Source organism: Carassius auratus, chromosome 9, assembly GCF_003368295.1.
Source record: "Carassius auratus strain Wakin chromosome 9, ASM336829v1, whole genome shotgun sequence".
NCBI lineage: Eukaryota > Metazoa > Chordata > Actinopteri > Cypriniformes > Cyprinidae > Carassius > Carassius auratus.
The window spans coordinates 32,353,070-32,374,382 of record NC_039251.1 but is presented as its reverse complement, the minus strand read 5'-3'; the positions used below and the strand labels follow the sequence as shown (position 1 = coordinate 32,374,382).

The window sequence follows — 21,313 nt, the reverse complement described above, 5'->3', positions numbered from 1 at the left end:
GTTCAATCGCACAAATTGCACGTGTTTTGCAATTGTTTGCAATAGTTGCATACCTACAAGGAAAAAATGAAAATGGAGAAACTGTAAACAGTTTTGTAGCATCAAAGGCACGAGTTGCTCCTTTGAAGAAGCTTACTTTACCACGTTTAGAGTTAATAGGAGCTCTAATCGGAGCTAGAATGGGACATAATCTGCTTCGTCCCTTGAAGATGGAGAAAAATCAAATTCACATATGGACAGATTCAGTAATTGTCTTACACTGGATACAGAGTTCTGCACAGAAATGGAAACCATTTGTTGGTAATCGAGTAGCTGAAATACAGAATCTCACAAACCCTGAATCTTGGTCCCATTGTAATGGGAAAGACAATCCCGCTGATTTACCCACTCGAGGAAAGAGCGTAGATGATCTCATACAGAGTGAACTCTGGTGGTATGGGCCGGCATCTTTAGTTCCAGCTCACTTGGAAGAGCCTGAGCAAAATTGTGTTGCTGAAATGAACATTGAACTGAGGTCTAAGTTTCAGGTCACCGTGCAGTTTGGTGGTGTTTCAACAACAGAACCTCTTTTGGATTTATCAAAATTTAGCAGACTGAAGACAGTGTTGCGAATAACTGCATGGATAAAGAGGTTCATAACTAATGCCCGATCAAGATGTAAAATCCAAGGCGAGCTCACAGCAAAAGAACTTCTTGCAGCTGAAATTTACTGGGTAAAGATGACTCAGGAACAGAGTTTCAGCAAGGAAATACATTTGCTCAAACTAGGACAAATGGTTGACAAAGACTCAAAGATCAAGGATTTGAAACCCTTCTTAGATGAAAATGAACTCATTAGTGTAGGTGGACGATTACAACAGTCTTCAGAGTTCAGCTTCAGAGAATGGCACCCATGGGTGCTCCCCACAAAGCAAAGATATTCGGAATTACTAGTTCAGAGTTATCATGAAAGAGTGATGAATTCAGGTGTAAGAGATACACTGGTTCAGGTTAGAGAGAAATATTGGATTTTGCGTGGCCGACAGCTTGTGAAGCAAATACTAGGACATTGTCATGTTTGTAATAGATTGAAAGCCAAGGCAGCTCAGCAAACTACTGCACCTCTGCCAAAGGACAGAGTTACTGAAGCACCACCCTTTGAAGTCACAGGGGTCGATTTTGCTGGCCAATTATATGTTAAATCTAATGGTGTACCAAAAAAGGCATATATTGCACTTTTTACATGTGCTGTTACTCGGGCGATACATTTAGAGTTAGTGTCTGATCAGACCACAGAGAAATTCCTCCTTGCTCTGAAAAGATTTATAGCAAGAAGAGGTCTGTGCAAAATAATATACTCGGACAACGCAAAAACATTCAAAAGGGCAGACCAAGATTTAAAGGAACTGTGGAGATCATTTAAAACCTCTGAGCTTACAGATTACTTTTCTCCAAATTTTATTACTTGGAAATTTATTGTGGAACGCGCAGCATGGTGGGGAGGCTTTTGGGAGAGACTTGTTAGATGAGTAAAGAATTGTCTGAAAAAAGTCCTAGGAAAGGCCTCACTAAACTTTGAAGAGATGACTACTATTTTGACAGAAGTAGAAGCAGTTATAAATTCTAGACCACTTTCGTACGTACACAATGATGCCAATGAGCCCCAACCTCTGACGCCTTCACATTTCCTGGTAGGGCAAAGACTAACCTCTCTGCCACCAGAGACTGTGGTCTCTGAGTCTAATTCCTCTATTCCGACTAAAGAGCATGCTGTTCGCCGAGGGAAGTATCGTCAGAGACTTCTAACTACATTTTGGAACCGCTGGCGAAAAGACTATTTGATGGACTTAAAGTCAGCTCATAAGAGTGATTCAATAAAAGCAACTATGCTGAAGGAAGGTGATGTTGTCCTAGTTGGAGATGACAAAGTACCCCGACAAACTTGGAAAATGGGAAGAATTGAAAAATTGAATTAAGGAAGAGATGGCCTGGTACGTTCATGCATTGTCCGTACTTCATCAGGCAGTGTGTTAAGAAGACCTGTGCAACTGCTATATCCCTTGGAGTTAATTTAATTCAACGTCCTTAAAATTAGTATAGATTAACCTAGTTCATCGGGTGGGAGGATGTTGTAACTTTTGTTGTTGAATAATTATTTAAGATTTTCGGAATAGAAGCATATGTGATGCTAAGTGTAAATAATTATAAACACTTTATTATTTTTATTATGTTTTTGTTTATTTTGAAAGATTGCAATGATGTATCTCACCCTGTTATACTTCAAGTACACACTAAGTATGCTGATAACTTTATTAATCTTTTAGCCTTGTCAAGTAGGTGAGTTGTGTGGCTTTTTTCTTCTTGTGTTCTGAAGTAAAAAGAACGAGAAATATGACATCCATGTAAGCGTCTCAATCTTCAAGAACTTTCACTAACAAGGGGCGAGTGAGCGGACCAATGCTGCACAAGTGACTAGTGCATGCCATCATATAATTAGCGGGGGTGGGGGGTGGGGTCATAGTTCAGTGGTGCCTGGGGAAGAAGAGGTTAGGGGACAGGTTTGGGAGGGAGTTCAGCTTCCTGACAGCCTGGTGGATGAAGCTGTCCTTCAGTCTGCTGGTCCTGGCCTTGAGACTCCGCAGTCTCCTCCCTGATGGTAGCAGGCTGAAGAAGCTGTGTGATGGGTGGGTGGGATCACCTGTGATGCAGAGGACTTTGCGGGTGAGACATGTTCCATAAATGTCCTGGAGGGAGGGGAGAGAGACACCAATGATCTTCTCAGCTGCTCTCACTATGCGTTGCAGAGTTTTGGCAGGACGCGTTGCAGGCGCCATACCACACAGTGATGCAGCTCAACAGAATGCTCTCGATGGTGCCTCTGTAGAAGGTGTACATGATGGGGGGTGGGGCTCTGGCTCTTCTCAGTTTGCGGAGGAAGTAGAGATGCTGTTGTGATTTCTTGGCCAGTGCTGCGGTGTTTTCAGTCCAGGAGAGGTCCTCTGTGATGTGCACACCCAGGAACTTGGTGCTGCTCACTCTCTCCACAGTTATACCGTTGATGGTCAAAGGAACGTGCTGAGTGTGTGCTCTCCTGAAGTCTACAACAATCTCCTTTGTCTTCTCCACGTTCAGAGAGAGATTGTTGTCACTGCACCACTTGGCCAGGCGGCTCACCTCACTCCTGTAGTTTGTCTCATCTTTGTTGCTAATGAAACCCACCACAGTCGTGTCATCGGCAAACTTAATAAAGAGGTTGGAGCTGTGTGACGGTGTGCAGTCATGTGTCAGCAGAGTGAAGAGGAGGGGGCTCAGCACACATCCTTGGGGGGCCCCAGTGTTCAGTGTGATGGTGCTGGATGTGTTGCTGCCGACCCATACTGCCTGAGGTCTTCCAGTCAGAAAGTCCAACAGCCAGTTGCACAGCGAAGTGTTGAGCCCCAGCTGACTCAGCTTGTAGATGAGCTGTTGAGGGATGATTGTGTTGAATGCTGAAATGAAGTCTATGAATAGCATTCTGACATATGAGTCCTTTTTGTCCAGATGGGTGAGTGCTGAGTGGACAGCAGTGGAGATGGCATCATCGGTCGACCTGTTGGACCGATATGCAAACTGGAAGGGGTCCAGGGAGGGGGGGGAGGGCAGACTTGATGTGGTGCATGACTAGCCGTTCAAAGCACTTCATGCGGATGGGGGTAAGTGCAACAGGACGGTAGTCATTGAAGCAGGATGGAGATGGTTTCTTCGGGACTGGGATGATGGTGGTAGTTTTAAAGCATGTGGGAACAACAGGCTGACTCAGTGAGGTGTTAAAAATGTCTGTGAAGACATCAGTGAGTTCTGCTGCACAGACTTTCAGTACACGCCCAGGGATGTTGTCAGGACCCGGAGCTTTGCGGGCATTGATCCTGCTGAAGGATCTCTTCACGCTGTCTGGGGTCAGCGTCATCACCTGGTCGCCGGGAGGAGGTGGAGTATTCTGTGCAGTGGTGCTGTTTTGTTGCTCAAAGCAAGCGAAGAAGGTGTTCAGTTCATTTAGCAGAGAGATGTTGTTGTCACAGGTCCGTGGTGGGGGCTTGTAGTCTGTAATGGTCTGCATCCCCTGCCACAGGTTCCTAGTGTCTCTGCTGTTGCTGAATTGGTGAGCTATCCTCCTGGATTGCTGTCTCTTAGCCTCTCTGATGCCACGGGACAGGTTGGCCCTAGCTGTTCTCAGGCCCACCTCATCTCCAGCTCTGAAGGCAGCGTTCTGTGTCTTCAAGAAGTCTGTAGACCTCCCCTGTCATCCATGGCTTCTGGTTGGCCCGGACAGTGATGGTTTTTGTGACCGTTACATCATCAATACACTTATTGATGTAGGCAGTAACAGTCTAACTGTTTAAACTGTTTGTAAACTGGTTTGGCGACTTTAATGAGTGGTCTGTATGTAGGCATTAGCATAACACCGATGTGGTCTGAGGCTCCGAGGTGGGGGAGGGGGAGGGCTTTGTAAGCTCCTCTCTGTGTGGTGTAAACAAAGTCCAAGATGTTATTACCTCGTGTTGGAAAGTTGATGTGCTGGTGTATTTTTGGAAACACACTCTTAAGGTCAGCATGGTTGAAATCCCCAGCTATGATGAGAAAAGCATCGGGGTGTGCTGTCTGCTGCTCACTGATGTGCTGGTACAGTTCATTTAGTGCGTCGTTCCTGTTGCTGATGATGTTGAATGGGGGAATGTACACCGAAATGAGCAGTATAGCAGTATATTCCCTCGGCAGATAGAACGGCCGGCATTTAATAATCATAAACTCCACCAGGGGTGAGCAGTGTTTGCTGATCACAACAGTATCGCGGCACCACGCGTCATTGATGTAAACACAAAGCCCACCGCTGCGGGTTTTTCCTCCCGCGACGAGAGCTCTGTCCGCTCGATAGCACGTCAGCTGGTCAAGCTGAATATCGCCGTCTGGAACGCTTTTGCTGAGCCATGTTTCCGTGAACACAAAAACACAACAGTCTCTTACAGTCCTCTGAGTTGAGCGTAGTAATCGAATGTAGTCCAGTTTATTGTCCAACGAGCATACGTTAGCCAGTACGACGGTGGGGATAGATGGCTCGTGTGGGTTAGCCGTTAGCCTAGCCTGGATACCTCCGCACCAACCCCTCTTCTGCTTCCTCTCACGCCGCTTGTGGCGCCTCCGCTGCGGGTGAGATGCAGTAGTGGGGGTCGGTGATGGTGAAGGCCTCCGTAGCAGATCGAGATCCCGCAGCTGTTCCGCGTGCACAGAGTTTAACTGTAAAAATGCGGTTCTGCCGACATCGAGCAGAAACTCGCGACTGTATTTGCGCTTACAGACAGGTAGACGCGACGACTGTAACGACAGAAAAAAGAGGAGGAAGCAATTGCAGGCAATCAGATGTTGTTTATTGATAAGGAGTGTCCAGAGTGTTGGCAATGGCAAGGAAGGTCTACGGTGGCGTGCGAAGAGCGGGATGGTGAAGTCAGCGGTGCAGGTGAAGGTGGTCAATGGTTAGAACCAGGAACAGACCGGAACACTGACACGCGGACGACAACACGAATCCAACCAGCACACAAACACGGAAGACGGTAATCCAGTTAGTACGTGGAGACATAAGAGAGGATCTGACAACAGAGAGAGAGCGAGGTGAGTATAAGTAGCAGAGGTATGATGACGATCAGCTGGAGCGAGACAATCAACACCCAGGTGATGACAATCAACTAAACGAACACATGGAGACAACGTAAGTACAAAAACAATAACAAAACATGACACGGAGGAAACACTGGATTTCCTACCGTGACAGTACCCTCTCCCCTAGGACGTCACCTGACGTTCCCAGCCTGCTTTACCTGTAGATTGTAATCATCTATAAGGTGGTGATCCAATATGTCCCGAGCAGGAACCCAACTCCTCTCCTCCGGACCGTAACCTTCCCAATCCACCAAGTACTGAAAACCGCGTCCCCTCCGTCTAGAGTCCAGAATACGATTAACCAAATAGGTGGTTTCCCCATTAACGAGACGAGGCGGGGGGGGAACCGGAGCAGGCGGATTAAGACGGGAAGAAATCACCGATTTAATTTTGGAGACGTGGAACACGGGATGAATCCTCCTGTACGCCGGAGGAAGGCTAAGACGCACGGTAACCGGATTAATAATCTTGGTAATAGAAAACGGGCCAATAAATTTGGGAGCAAGTTTGTTAGAAACGGACCGCATAGGAATGTTCTGGGTAGAAAGCCACACTCTTTGACCGACGACGTAACGGGGAGGCTTCGACCGGTGGCGATCGGCCTTAGCCTTGGTGCGCGACCTAGCCTGGAGCAGAGCTCTGCGAGCTCTGGTCCAGGTGCGGTGACACCTCTGGACTAATGCGTGTGCGGAGGGGACCGAAACCTCGGATTCCGTACTAACAAAATTAGGTGGTTGGTACCCTAAACTACACTTAAATGGAGACATGCCCGTAGATGACACTGGTAAAGAATTGTGTGCGTACTCCACAACTGAGAGTTGCTGACACCAGGACGAAGGATTATTGGAAACCAAACATCGCAAAACCCTCTCGACATCCTGATTGGCTCGTTCGGTTTGACCATTGCTCTGGGGATGGAACCCGGAAGAAAGACTAACAGTCGCTCCTAACAATTTACAAAACTCTCGCCAAAATTTGGACACAAATTGGGGACCCCTGTCAGAAACCACGTCTGTCGGAAGGCCATGTATGCGGAAGACGTGGTCAATGACAGCTACCGCTGTTTCCTTGGCTGAAGGTAATTTGGGCAAGGGAATAAAATGAGTCGCCTTCGAGAACCGGTCCACTACGGTTAAAATCACCGTATTGCCTTTAGAGGGCGGGAGGGCGGTGATAAAATCTAGCGAAATGTGGGACCAGGGTCTTGAAGGGACAGACAGCGGTAAGAGTAACCCATCTGGAGGTCGATTGGAAGTCTTACCAATAGCGCAAACTGAACAAGCCAAGACGAAATCGTGGACGTCACGAGCCATACCAGGCCACCAAAATCGTTGCTTGACCAGAAATCTAGTTCTACTAACCCCTGGGTGACAAGCAACACTGGAACAATGACCCCACTGGAGAACGTCTGACCGTAACCTCTCCGGCACAAACAATCGGTTCGGTGGGCAACGAGCCGGGGGCGTTACCCCTTCTAAGGCGGTCAACACCTTCGATTCGACCTCCCATCTGAGCGCGGAGATAATGATGGTCCCCGGTAAAATGGGCTCGGGAGTAGCAGTACGATCGGAACGCTCAAAAAGACGGGATAAAGCATCGGGTTTGATGTTTTTGGAACCCGGCCGGTAAGAAAGTGTAAAATCGAAACGACCGAAAAACAATGCCCACCGAGCCTGCCTGGAGTTAAGTCTTTTGGCGGTTCTAATGTATTCGAGATTCTTATGGTCCGTCCATACAATGAAAGGTACACCCGACCCTTCAAGCCAGTGACGCCATTCCTCCAGTGCAAGTTTGACTGCCAACAACTCTCGATTGCCAATGTCATAATTAACTTCTGCAGGAGATAAACGGTGAGAATAATACGCGCACGGATGCACCTTTCCGTCTGAGGATGCGCGTTGGGATAACACTGCTCCTACCCCCACCTCTGACGCGTCGACCTCCACTATGAATTGACGTGAGCGATCAGGGGTGACGAGAATGGGAGCTGAAACAAAGCAGCTTTTCAGTTTGGCAAACGCAGCCTCAGCTGCGTCTGACCACCTGAACGTCAAACTAGGGGAGGTCAAGGCGGTCAGAGGAGCGGCTAGTTGGCTGAAATTGCGAATGAAACGCCGGTAAAAATTGGCGAACCCCAGAAATCTCTGCAGGGCCTTGCGAGACTCTGGGGATGGCCAATTTACCACAGCCTTAACCTTCTCAGGATCCATGCGAACACCCTCAGTCGAAATGATGTGTCCTAGAAAAGAAACAGACTGTGCATGAAAAACGCATTTCTCCGCCTTGACAAACAATCCATTCTCTAGCAACCGCAGAAGCACTCGTCGTACGTGTTGCACGTGTTCCTGGAGAGACGAAGAAAAGATCAATATGTCATCCAGGTAAACATATATGAACAGATCGACCATGTCTCGCAACACGTCATTAACGAGTGCTTGAAAGACTGCCGGCGAGTTGGTTAGCCCGAACGGCATAACGCAGTACTCAAAATGGCCTCTAGGGGTGTTAAAGGCAGTCTTCCACTCATCCCCCTCCCTGATGCGGACCAAATGATAAGCATTACGTAAGTCCAATTTAGTGAAAACGGACGCTCCCTGCAACCTCTCAAAAGCTGAAGACATAAGCGGCAAAGGATAGGTATTCTTTACCGTTATGTTGTTCAGCCCTCGGTAGTCAATGCAAGGTCGCAAGGATCCGTCCTTCTTTCCCACAAAAAAGAACCCCGCCCCCGCTGGAGAAGAGGAAGGGCGGATAAACCCCGTTGCTAGAGAACTGGATATATATTTCTCCATGGCCGCCGTCTCTGGAACAGACAAAGAATATAACTTGCCCTTAGGCGGAGAAGTACCTGGCAATAACTCTATCGCACAGTCATAGGGACGATGAGGAGGAAGAGAATCAGCACGAGACTTACTGAACACCTCCTTCAGGTCGTGGTACTCCGCGGGCACGCTAGCCAAATCCACTGCTTCCCCCTGAAACACAGACTCAGAAACATTAACACCAGCAGACAAAAGACAAGACAAATGACATTCCTCGCTCCAGCTAACCACAGATCCAAGGCGCCAATTGATGCTGGGGTTGTGTTTCTGAAGCCAGGTGTGACCGAGAACGATGGGGGATGAAGGTGAGTCCGTAATGTAGAATGATATCTCCTCTGTATGATTGCCAGATGTGGTGAGGGAAACAGGTAAGGTGGTCTGAGTGATGACTGGTAGTCTGTGTCCATTGAGAGCAAAGGGTGCAATGGGGTGTTTGAGGGAGGTGAGAGGAATGTTAAGCTTACTAGCGAACTGGAAGTCCATGAAATTACCCTCTGCCCCAGAATCCAACAAGGCGTGATGCTCGAGTGCGTGGGTGGACCACCGTAGACTCACCGGAAGGAGTGTCGATGTAGAAGAGGTCTTTCTGGCAGAGATCCCACCCGATAGTAGCCTCCGTCTTACTATCGGGCTTGGTCTTTTACCGGACAACGCTGGATGTGATGTTCTTGACTGCCGCAGTATAAACATAGTCCCAGGGATCTCCGCCTGATCCTCTCCTCCCGGGAGAGCCGAGCTCGCCCCACCTGCATGGGTTCAAGATCTCCCGGTGGGCTGACCGCAACATCTGAGCGCTGATACTGAGCCTCCGGTCTGTTCGTGAGAACTGCTCTCCCCCTCCGTCTGGTGGCTTGATCGAGTCGATTCTCCACTCTGATGGTTAGGTCAATCAGACTGTTGAGAGAAGTGGGGAGCTCGACGGCGCGGATCTCCTGTTGGATGCGGTCAGCCAACCCATGCAGGAAGTGATCCCACTGCGCCTCCTCGTTCCACTTACACTCCGCCGCCAGGGTGCGGAACTCAATCGAATAGTCAGAAACGGACCTTTCCCCCTGACGTAGGTCCGTGAGAAGCCAAGCCGCTTCCCTCCCGGCGGCGGAGCGGTCGAAGACCCGTCTCATCTCTTCCGAAAGTGCGTGGAACGAGGCACAGCAGCTGTCTTGGTTCTCCCACACCGCCGTCCCCCAGAGGGCAGCCCTTCCCGTAAGTAGAGATAAGACGAATGCCACCTTCATTTCCTCGGTGTAGAACGTGCGGGGCTGCAGGGCGAAGTGCAGAGAACAATGAGACAGAAAAGATCGACAGAACTCTGGCTCACCCGCATATCTCTCCGGGATGGGGAGGCGTGGATCGGGCTGGGAAATCCCCCCGGAGACGATCGGCGGTGTGGGTGGCGTGGGAGGCGCAGCGGGTGACGATTGTTGTTGTTGTTGCGTCTGGAGAACGAGCTCGGACACCTTCGTCACCATTGCTTGGAAGGCTCGACCCATCTCATCTATCGCCTTGTCTTGGCGATCCATACGACCCACAGCTCGTTGCAGAAATTCTTCGAGATGAGATGGGGAGCGATCGCCTGCTGCTTCCATGATGGTCAGATCCTACTGTAACGACAGAAAAAAGAGGAGGAAGCAATTGCAGGCAATCAGATGTTGTTTATTGATAAGGAGTGTCCAGAGTGTTGGCAATGGCAAGGAAGGTCTACGGTGGCGTGCGAAGAGCGGGATGGTGAAGTCAGCGGTGCAGGTGAAGGTGGTCAATGGTTAGAACCAGGAACAGACCGGAACACTGACACGCGGACGACAACACGAATCCAACCAGCACACAAACACGGAAGACGGTAATCCAGTTAGTACGTGGGACATAAGAGAGGATCTGACAACAGAGAGAGAGCGAGGTGAGTATAAGTAGCAGAGGTATGATGACGATCAGCTGGAGCGAGACAATCAACACCCAGGTGATGACAATCAACTAAACGAACACATGGAGACAACGTAAGTACAAAAACAATAACAAAACATGACACGGAGGAAACACTGGATTTCCTACCGTGACAACGACAACGTACAAAAACACTGCGACTCACAAGACAAAAAACACGAAAACACCGTTCTGTCGGGACAGAGAGAAGCCGCTGCGTGTGGATGCGCCGCCATCTTGTAGAAATTCGTTATCTTGTTATATGACTCAGAAAATATAGCTTTTGAAGCTTTGTGACATTTAAAGGGGGGGTGAAATGCTCATTTTCACTCAATATCCTGTTAATCTTGAATATCTATAGAGTAGTACTGCATCCTTCATAACTCCAAAAAGTATTTAGTTTTATTATATTCATAAGAGAAAGATAGTTTTTACCGATTTTTCCCGGAAAAACACGAGCGCCTAGAGGCGTGACGTGTGGGCGGAGCTAAAGAATCACGAGCGCACGAGCTTTTGCATTGAGAGCGTTTGGAAGCTGTGACAGCTGTGAAGGCTGAAACTGAACGAGAGCAGCAGCAGCAACGACTCGCTCCGAGCAGGGCTCGAACCCGGGTCTCCAATGGGAGGCGGACGCACTAACAAGGAGGCAGAGATATTTTAAGCAGTTTTACTCACCGCCTGTGGTTCCAACACACAATCGTGACCCTTTTTCGTTGGGATTGCATCATCCTTAAGAAATAAACGATATGCAAATCCGTCGTCAAACTGGGCTTTGTTTGTAAAACAAGCATTTTAGAAATGCAGGGAACAAACACAAACACTTGCACAACTCCATTGATGCTCTGTAAAAATAAACTCCATGCACTGGTCCCTTAATGCTGTTTTTTCTTTGGTAATCTGTACAGGGTTGTCTTGCCCTGGCAACCAAAAACACTCCTTTTGTGACATTTCGCGATGCTCTCGCTCTGATCAGCGAATGCCTGTTGTGCTCTCACTCAGTGCTCTGCTATACAGGAGCGTGCGCTCTTCCGGCAGACGTGCCCTCAGGACCCATGTAAGGAAATTCGGCTCTATCTAACGTCACACAGAGCCATACTCGAAAAAAACTTTCCGAAACTTGTGACAAACCGGAAGGAGTATTTTTGGAACAGAAATACTCCTTCAAACGTACAACTTAATTTTTGAAACTTTGTCCATGTTTAGCATGGGAATCCAACTCTTTAACAGTGTAAAAAACTCAGTATGCATGAAATAGCATTTCACCCCCCCTTTAAGGGTTATTAACTAATAATTTACTTAGCTGAAGATCTTATATCTTGTATGCACTGCTTTTCTTTTTACTTTTGTAAATTAAAAAAAGGTTAAAGAGAATGAACAAATCAGAGATTCTTGATTTATTGAATTTTTTAAAAATGTCCCAGCTTGTCTGGAACTGGGGTTGTGTTTCTGTGTAAAATATATCTGATATTAACCCGTCTAATGCTTCTCTCCACATAGATCTGTGCAGTGGTCAGATTCAGGTCCAGATCCAGAAAGGTCCTCTGTATAGAATGAAGGGATACCCCATCTCCATATCCTGTAATGTTACAGGGTTTACAGGGCCATCTAAACAGGATTTTGAGTTCATTCTCAAGAAACAAAATATGGAGTTAAATATGATCAGTACCAGTGACCCAAACTTTGCCTACGGAATGTTCTCCGATAGAATAAGAAAAAAAGAGATTTATATTGAAAGGCTGTCAGGATCTTCAGTTATCTTGTGGATCAAAGATTTGCAGGAGAATGATGCAGGTGATCTGCTCTGTGCAACTCTACACACAGGTGGTGAATATTTCGGAGATTATGGTGCTGAGTCAAAGCTTAATGGTAAGATATCTATTTATTTTCAGGGTTTGGGTGATTAATGAGATGATCTGAGAGAAATCTATTCTTTAAAATCCATTCACATTCCCATGTTTCCCAAAAGAAGGCGTTTGGCTGAAAGCTATATTCATATTAAACACTACTGCATCATCCTTCAGTCACTGATGTAGTATCAGATGATATCAGTTCTATAGATGCTGGTACTGGCTTGAAAAATGCATGTTGGCTAATCACTTCTTTTTTTTTCTTTTTTTTTTTACAGTCACTTTGTTAATACATTTCAATGATAAAAAAGGGGAAAAGACCATGATATTGGTAAACATTCTGTTTTCTCCACAGTGATAGCAGACACCCTGGAGGCATCGTACTCGGGCTCTCCCTCACAGAGCTTGTCTGAAGGGGATCCTCTTCAGCTTGAGTGCCAGGTCTCCAGCCAGACTTGTCAACACTCTCATCTGTCGGTCACCTGGTTTCTTCATGGTGAAGATGATGAAAACCCCTGGCCAATCATTACTCTGGACAAAGATCTGACTGTAAAGCCAGGAGCTGGATTTGAGGATCGCTATCGTGCTGGTCTTATCAGCATGGATAAGGTGGAGGACACAACCTACAGACTGAAGATGCCTCAAGTGCAGCAGTCCGACCAGGGGAAGTTCTTCTGCAAAGCCATTGAGTGGATCCAAGACCCAGACCGTTCCTGGACACAGATTGCCCACAAAACCACCAAAGCATGTGATGTAGAGATTAAACGAATCGGTGAGATTTATATTCTGTCATGTAAACCAGAGGCTCTCTGATTTTTACTTACACTTAGAAATCTAAGACAAAGTTTAATGTACGAAAGTAACAATTATATCCTTACAATCAAATGTTGATGTTTATTCCCATTTATCTATCCATTTGTCTAAATAGCTCTTGAATTGTAATAGTTTCATGCTCTTTTCAGTCAAAAATTTACAGCAGAGAGAGAGAAAAAAAATCACTGAACCTGTGTTAATGTATTTTGTGTCAAATTTGCTGTTACCTGAAGCAGTTTGTAAATGTTTGTAAATAAATTGTTTTTGAGGATGGCATTGGCATGATGGCATTTTTAGCTTCTACCAAATGACAGATAAATTTTTAGCATAATAATGTTCTGCAGATGTCATTGTGACTACTTTGTAACTACTTAGTCAGAACCTGTTGTAATGTCTGAGTGAGTATGAGTGCAGTCATACACAGGAAGTTGTGTAAGAGAACATGTTTAATCTCATGCTGTTTCCTGTGTCTCAGAAGTGGCCCGTGATGCAGGTTCCTTCAGTGTTAATCTGATGCTTGCATTAAAACACTGACATTGGCAAGTTTTTTTTTTTTTTTTGTCTGTCTGTCTGGTCAGAGAGTAATCTGGCGGTGGTCATGCTGATGAATGATGCGGTGACTGAGGGAGATGCACTACATGTCTCCTGCTCAGTGTCAGGATTCAAGGGTCCTTTATCAGTGTCATGGCAACACAAGAAAGCCCTGGGGGCTTTCTTCAGTGATGTCGTTAGTCTGACCCATGAGGGAGTGATGAAAGATGTTGGGGCAAGGTATCAGAGCAGAAACGTCCAGACATTTCATTCTCCAGCTGGAAGCTTTACTCTACAGCTTGGTGCTTCTTCAATATCTGACAACGGAGAATATAAGTGCATTGTGTCTGAATGGACAGTACAGAGCAATGGAGAGATGAAAGCCATCACCCAATCTCAGCAAAAAGCCATTACAGTTAAATCTGTTGGTAAGATTACTATATAATAACATTATTCTCAGTAATAGAGAAAACTGTCAAGAAATTCTGTCATAAATTCTTTGTCATTACGTTGCTCAAATTTGTACTGTTACTGACGTTAGAATTTTAATAATCACTGCAGACGTTTCTTTTCAGAATCTCTAATGGCGGTGAGCTTGACAAGTCGTACAACAAATCTATCTATAGATTCTTCAGTACAACTGCTATGTCGAGTCAGAGGGCCTAAAGTGTCTTTGGCTCTACGCTGGATGTTTCAGCCCCACAATTCAGCTGCTCAAATAAATATTTTATCCATAAGTCACACTGGAGAAATGGAATGGAGAGCAGATCAGAGAAACTATCAGCTGAACATTCAAGCACAGCCGGGAGACACTTGTTTCACTCTCATGGTGCCGAGAGCCAGCAAACAACAAGAAGGACAGTACCAGTGTCAAGTTGATGCCTATCAAAAGGATGTACAGAAAGCCTTTAAGAACTCCAACCTGTTAGCTGTGATTGTACACAAACCTGGTAAATACAGCTACTTTTTCAAAAATAATGTATTTATTTCAAGGTTCATTGCTCATCAAACATTTGGATCTTTTATATCTTAAGGCATATTCCTATGCTGAAATGCATGCAATTAGTTTTGAAGAAAAGTATAAATTGTTTTATATATTAATTTCTTTACAGTTTTATGTACAGTATGTTTGGACTGCATAGTGAAACAGCTAACAAGAGTACATCATACTTCCTGCTTAAAATAATACTCTTTAAAAGAATCCCAGGATGCACCTGGTTGAGTAAATTTCCTGAGTGAACAGAGCTGTAAAATAAATAATATCAAATCTAAGAGGGTTTGAACCCACATTATATTAGATGTCTTTAACAAATACTGTATGTACATACATATAAAATGTCTGTTAAATAAGCCACAGTAAGTTGTTACGTTGTAGTTACAGTTAAAGGACAGTTGTACAATTACACATGTAATCATAATTTTGACCATACCACAATCCTATAATTACTATACTTTTTCCTTATTCTCATTAATTTGCAACTACATGTCTACTAACCCTCAGAGTAGACTGTAAGATCAGGTTTAGGGTCAGTAAAATAAGTTGACATATACTAGCAAAGATTCTTATAGTCAGTACATTGTGGGCCCATCAAAGTAAAGTGTTAGAAAATATTAAGCAGACAGTCTGAACCATTTAATTATTTAACATTTTTAGTCATAAAAAAATTCCCAAACTTCCATTTGTATTATTTACAGTAGTAAATAATTTAAAAGTATTTACATAGTAAAGTATTTAAAATATTTTTATATTATTACAATGTGTAATAAATAGAGATAAACAACAAGTAGGTACATCTAAATTTTTGACTGTTAATAACTGTGGACACCAGGTCTTTCAGTAAGGAAACATAAAGGAGAACAGGAAAAACTAAGCCATGCGGCATAAACACAAATTAGCAGTAATAAGACAGACCGGTGCTAGCATACATACCTACTACAAAAGAGACTTTATTAATTTTTTTGTAAATAAAGCATTTAGATAAATGTAGATTCAGCTGTTTGATATCCCTATCTCTCTTTCTTCCTTACTTTGTAATGTTTAATACAGACAGCAAGATGAGCCTGCTCTCACCCACTTCTCGTCTGGAAACCACTGTCGACACTGATGCTAAGCTTGAATGCTCAGTCATGAAAACAACCACAATTACGTCTCGTTTCACAGTAACATGGATGTTTGGGTCCCAGGTGCTCTTAACTATGGACTTAGATGCTGTTGTCAAGTTTGGCCCTGCAGCCGGCCTAGAGATGGACCAGAGGATCCGTTTGGAAATAAGACAGAAACAGAACTTCCAGCTGACTATCCAGCAGGTCAGAACATCTGACAGTGGACAATATCACTGTGAGGTGGAAGAGTGGCTCCAGGATCCTCTTGGTGACTGGTATTCCCTCAAGAAAATGTCTGTTTCCACAGAGCTGGTTGTCAAAGAGAAAGGTAAAAACATATTTATTTATATATTTTTTTCCTTTTTCACTGAACTGTGTTTTACACAAACATAAGTTTAACTGATTATTAATGGTTCTTGTAAGTGAAAACAAATCTAATGTTGATTTCAAAAGTGTTAAAATGTTTTAACTGCCATTTTCAAAGGAACAAAACAATAAAAGACAACTTTTTAATGAAAACAAAGTTTTACAAGGTGGTAATTTTGTATGCATACATTCAATGTAATTTGTATGGAAACATTTGATAAAAAAAAAAAAAAAAAAAAAAAAAAAAAAACATAAAATAAAAATAATTAGCCACCTAATACAACAAAACATAAACTAGTTACGAACTGACTTGAAAGTATGTTGGGACAAAAAATTACTTAAAAAAAAAATTAAATGTGCTAAGTATAGATTTAAATCATTGCATGCATGCACGTATTTTTGAATAAATAAAAAATATATAATACATTCTATAATTAATACATTTAAAATTGAAAATAAAAACAACATGATCCAATTACTGATACTGTACTTATTGTTTTTTTTTTTTTTTTTTGGTTTCAGCCAGTTATTTCAAAATGAATAAAGCTGATACTCAGTTGAAGGTTGAAGAGGGAAAGCAGGTAAAGTTGAAATGCTCAGTGGAGGGCATTGGGTCTGATCCCACTCTTCGTTACTCCCTTACCTGGATGTTTAACCAATACCAGTCCACCAGTTCTGCACTTCTGACATATAGCCATGATGGCCTTCTGAAGTACAAAAGCTTTGACTCAGAGCTTGTGGGGCGACTTCACTTCTCCACCCCAGAAGTGGGTGTCTTTCACTTGACTATCCATAGATCCATCCAGGAAGACAGGGGGCGTTACTACTGTGAAGTTCAACAGTACCAGCTGGACTGTAAAGGTCAATGGTCACGCAAGGCAAGGGACAAGTCAGGTTTTACCAATGTTACTGTTCAGCTTATAGGTGAGTACTCTAAATTTCAATTAAGAAATTTTGAAATCGTCAGAAAATTGAAAAGAACATTAATGCATTTCTCCACCCCCCACAAAAAAAAAAAAAAAAAAAAAAAAAAAAAAAAAATTAGAGAACAAACTGCAGGTTAACAAGGAGGAAAAAGCCTGACCATTACCAATCTACAAGCAGGGTTCACCATTGACTGTGTCATTAAGTCACGGTCCAGTGATAAATCTTTGTTTGAGGTGACTTGGTCCAGGGGTCTGATAAATGAACGACCTGTCATCATCTTCAATGCCAGCCGTGATGGTACCTTACACAGTGCAATCGATGATAAAGAGCTGGTGTTTGGACGCCCAAGTGCCATGCGCTTTAAGCTGACAGTGCCAAACGTCAACCCCACTGATACTGGCCTTTACCACTGTCAGGTTGTTGAATGGATTCAGACAGCTGCAAATAAGTGGAGAAGTATAGGTCAAGACATATCTGGGAAGATATCTGTCCATGTTGACACTGAGGATCAACAAAAAAATTTCAGCTTTACCATGGACAAGAAAGACAATAATCTTGACATCAAAGAAGGAGAGCAGTTTGATCTTGAATGCTCCCTGAATATAGAAAAAGATGACCCTACTCATCACTACAGTCTCAGATGGGTGTTTAATAGACCAGGGTCAACTAGTGGGATAGCATTACTGTCCTACTCTCATGATGGTCGTCTACAGTACCATACAGAGAATCAGGACAGGTTACGCTTCTCCAGACCTAATTCTGATACTTTCTGTCTGGCAGTATTAAACTCTGATATAGGTGATAGTGGAGGCTACCAGTGCAGAGTTGAGCAGTACCAGCATGATTGCAATGGCCAGTGGAAACCAATGGCACTTGCCCAGTCAGGCACTACTACAGTCACAGTTCGCAGTATCGGTAATGCAACCATTTACATTTTGTCCATGTTTAATCTCTAAATGCAGACTAACCATTGATTTTCCAAACCCTGTCTTATTGCTTGTGACTATCAACATAGGATATTCCTTCAGAGGTGTCTGTATGTTTTGTTCTTGTTGATTGATCTTTGAATTTGTGTTTAATTTAAACAGAAAGAAAACTGCGTGTTCAGAAGGACAATCAAATGCTCAACATTACAAATCATCAGACTTCATTCACCATTGACTGTGTCATTGACTCACAATCCAGTGATACATCTGTCTTTGAGGTCACCTGGTTCAAGGTTCAGGAAGAAGGACCACTCACCATGTTCTCTGCCAGGCATGATGGTACCTTACACAGTGCAATTCCTGATAAAAACCTTTTGTTTGGACGACCACTTGCCACACACTATAAACTGACTGTGCTACAGATCAGCCCCACTGATATTGGGCAATACTACTGTCAGGTTGAGGAGTGGCTTCTAACTGCTAACACCTGGAAGAAATTGGCTTCAGATAAATCTGGAGAGCTCTCCATCTACGTTCACACTGAAGGTAACTATCCAGAATGCAGCATGATTTTAGAGAATCCCTGCAGTGAGTGATTTGATAATTACCACTGGCCTTTAGTCACTAAATTATTCTGTCTAATCAGACCACCCAGTCAGATTTAAGGGTTAGGTTTAAGACTAATGTCAGGGCTAGGGTCTTGTACACCTGGGGATTCCATGTTTAATCTCTAAGTGCAGTCTAACCATTGATTTTCAAAACCCTGTCATATTGATTGTGACTATCAACATAGGATCTTTCTTTAGAGGTGTCTGTATGTTTTTTTATTATTGATTGATCTTTGAATTTGGGTTTGATTTAAACAGAAAGTAAACTGAGTGTTCAGAAGAACAATCGGATGATCAACATTACAAACGATCAGACTTCATTCACCATTGACTGTGTCATTGACTCACAATCCAGTGATACGTCTGGCTTTGAGGTCACCTGGTTCAAGGTGCAGGAAGAAGGACCACTCACCATGTTCTCTGCCAGGCATGACGGTACCTTACACAGTGCAATTCCTGATAAAAATCTTCTGTTTGGACGACCACTTGCCAAACACTATAAACTGACTGTGCTACAGATCAGCCCCACTGATATTGGGCAATACTACTGTCAGGTTGAGGAGTGGCTTCTAACTGCTAATACCTGGAAGAAATTGGCTTCAGATAAATCTGGAGAGCTCTCCATCTATGTTCACACTGAAGGTAACTATCCAGAATGCAGCATGTTTTTAAAGAATCCCTGCTGTAAGTGATTTGATAATTACCACTGGGCTTTAGTCACTAAATTATTCTGTCTAATCAGACCACCCAGTCAGATTTAAGGGTTAGGTTTAACACTAATGTCAGGGCTAGGGTCTTGTACACCTGGGGATTCCATGTTTAACCTCTAAGTGCAGTCTAACCATTGATTTTCAAAACCCTGTCATATTGCTTGTGACAATCAACATAGGATCTTCCTTTAGAGGTGTCTGTATGTTTTGTTCTTGTTGATTGATCTTTGAATTTGTGTTTAATTTAAACAGAAAGTAAACTGCATGTTCAGAAGAACAATCGGATGATCAACATTACAAACGATCAGACTTCATTCACCATTGACTGTGTCATTGACTCACAATCCAGTGATACGTCTGGCTTTGAGGTCACCTGGTTCAAGGTGCAGGAAGAAGGACCACTCACCATGTTCTCTGCCAGGCATGACGGTACCTTACACAGTGCAATTCCTGATAAAAATCTTCTGTTTGGACGACCACTTGCCAAACACTATAAACTGACTGTGCTACAGATCAGCCCCACTGATATTGGGCAATACTACTGTCAGGTTGAGGAGTGGCTTCTAACTGCTAATACCTGGAAGAAATTGGCTTCAGATAAATCTGGAGAGCTCTCCATCTATGTTCACACTGAAGGTAACTATCCAGAATGCAGCATGTTTTTAAAGAATCCCTGCTGTAAGTGATTTGATAATTACCACTGGGCTTTAGTCACTAAATTATTCTGTCTAATCAGACCACCCAGTCAGATTTAAGGGTTAGGTTTAAGACTAATGTCAGGGCTAGGGTCTTGTACACCTGGGGATTCCATGTTTAACCTCTAAGTGCAGTCTAACCATTGATTTTCAAAACCCTGTCATATTGCTTGTGACAATCAACATAGGATCTTCCTTTAGAGGTGTCTGTATGTTTTGTTCTTGTTGATTGATCTTTGAATTTGTGTTTAATTTAAAACGTGAAATTGGCTTCAGATAAATCTGGAGAGCTCTCCATCTATGTTCACACTGAAGGTAACTATCCAGAATGCACCATGTTTTTAGAGAATCAGTGGTGGACGAAGTACACAAAGTACTTGAGTAAAAGTACAGATACGTATAATAAAATATTACTCCAGTAAAAGTAAAAGTACTCCTTTTTCAATTTTACTCAAGAGAAAGTACAAAAGTACTCGATTTTTTATGTACTTAGGTAAAAAAGATAGATGTTTGGAATTTTATATAGGCTACTAAATTTTATTTTATATTAGCAAATATTTTTTATAATCCTACTGCTCAAAATACCTGGGATTTTTTCCAAAATTACCACTATATGTAGTCAAGATATATTTTTGTTGTTGATATTGACTACGCTGATGAGAGTGATGTTCACTGTGAAGCATACACTGTGATGTACCTGAGAGAAAACAGAGATGACCATCTGATTTTCACCAGTAAGAACAAAGTATTTTAAAGTTTGTTGTTTTACAGAACATCAAAGTTATATATGACATGATAATAAGGCCTGAAGTTAGGAAGAACATTTTAAGGAAAATATAATTATATTTTCATAATGACTTTTTCCTTCTCAAACCTTGTCTGTGGTTTAAAAACACCCCTGGCCAAATGGGGTGCATCTCTTTGATAATTACTGTAGTTACCATGTTCTGAACATCACATCCTTTCTTTTCTCCCCAGATGTAATCTACATATCAATCTACATGTGTGCGTGTATATATATATATATATATATATATATATATATATATATATATATATATATATATATATATATATATATATATATATATAGGTGGTTGAATAAAACTATTTGGACATTATTTATAAATATTACCTCAACTTAGCACCAGCAAGCTTGTTAGCTAGACATATTTACTTTTTTTCAGTACGGTTATGAATAAACATTCATGTCTGTCTACTCCTCTAATTAATCCAAAAAATATAAATATGTATAACGTTACTGTTGATAAACAATATAAAAACAGACGTCACATAGGACAAGGATGGTAGCATTTTAATAAAACTGTTAACATTATGGCAACGGGGAATTTTAACGTGCACGAGTTATTTTTTATTT

At 43.2% G+C, this 21,313-nt stretch overlaps 1 protein-coding gene across 1 annotated transcript in view; it reads left to right on the top strand.

Annotated features, from left to right (window-relative positions):
• The window catches only part of LOC113109048 (immunoglobulin superfamily member 3-like), a 30,205-nt gene extending 9,942 nt beyond the window's left edge, over nucleotides 1-20,263 (top strand). The window contains 11 exon segments of the mRNA XM_026272569.1: nucleotides 11,907-12,275; nucleotides 12,612-13,028; nucleotides 13,648-14,028; nucleotides 14,176-14,550; nucleotides 15,648-16,031; nucleotides 16,592-16,993; nucleotides 17,115-17,141; nucleotides 17,144-17,911; nucleotides 18,085-18,468; nucleotides 18,789-19,172; nucleotides 19,493-20,263. Coding sequence (XP_026128354.1) covers nucleotides 11,907-12,275; nucleotides 12,612-13,028; nucleotides 13,648-14,028; nucleotides 14,176-14,550; nucleotides 15,648-16,031; nucleotides 16,592-16,993; nucleotides 17,115-17,141; nucleotides 17,144-17,911; nucleotides 18,085-18,468; nucleotides 18,789-19,172; nucleotides 19,493-19,926 — 4,325 coding nt within the window. The 3' untranslated portion in view covers nucleotides 19,927-20,263.
• The last annotated feature ends 1,050 nt before the right edge of the window (nucleotides 20,264-21,313 follow it).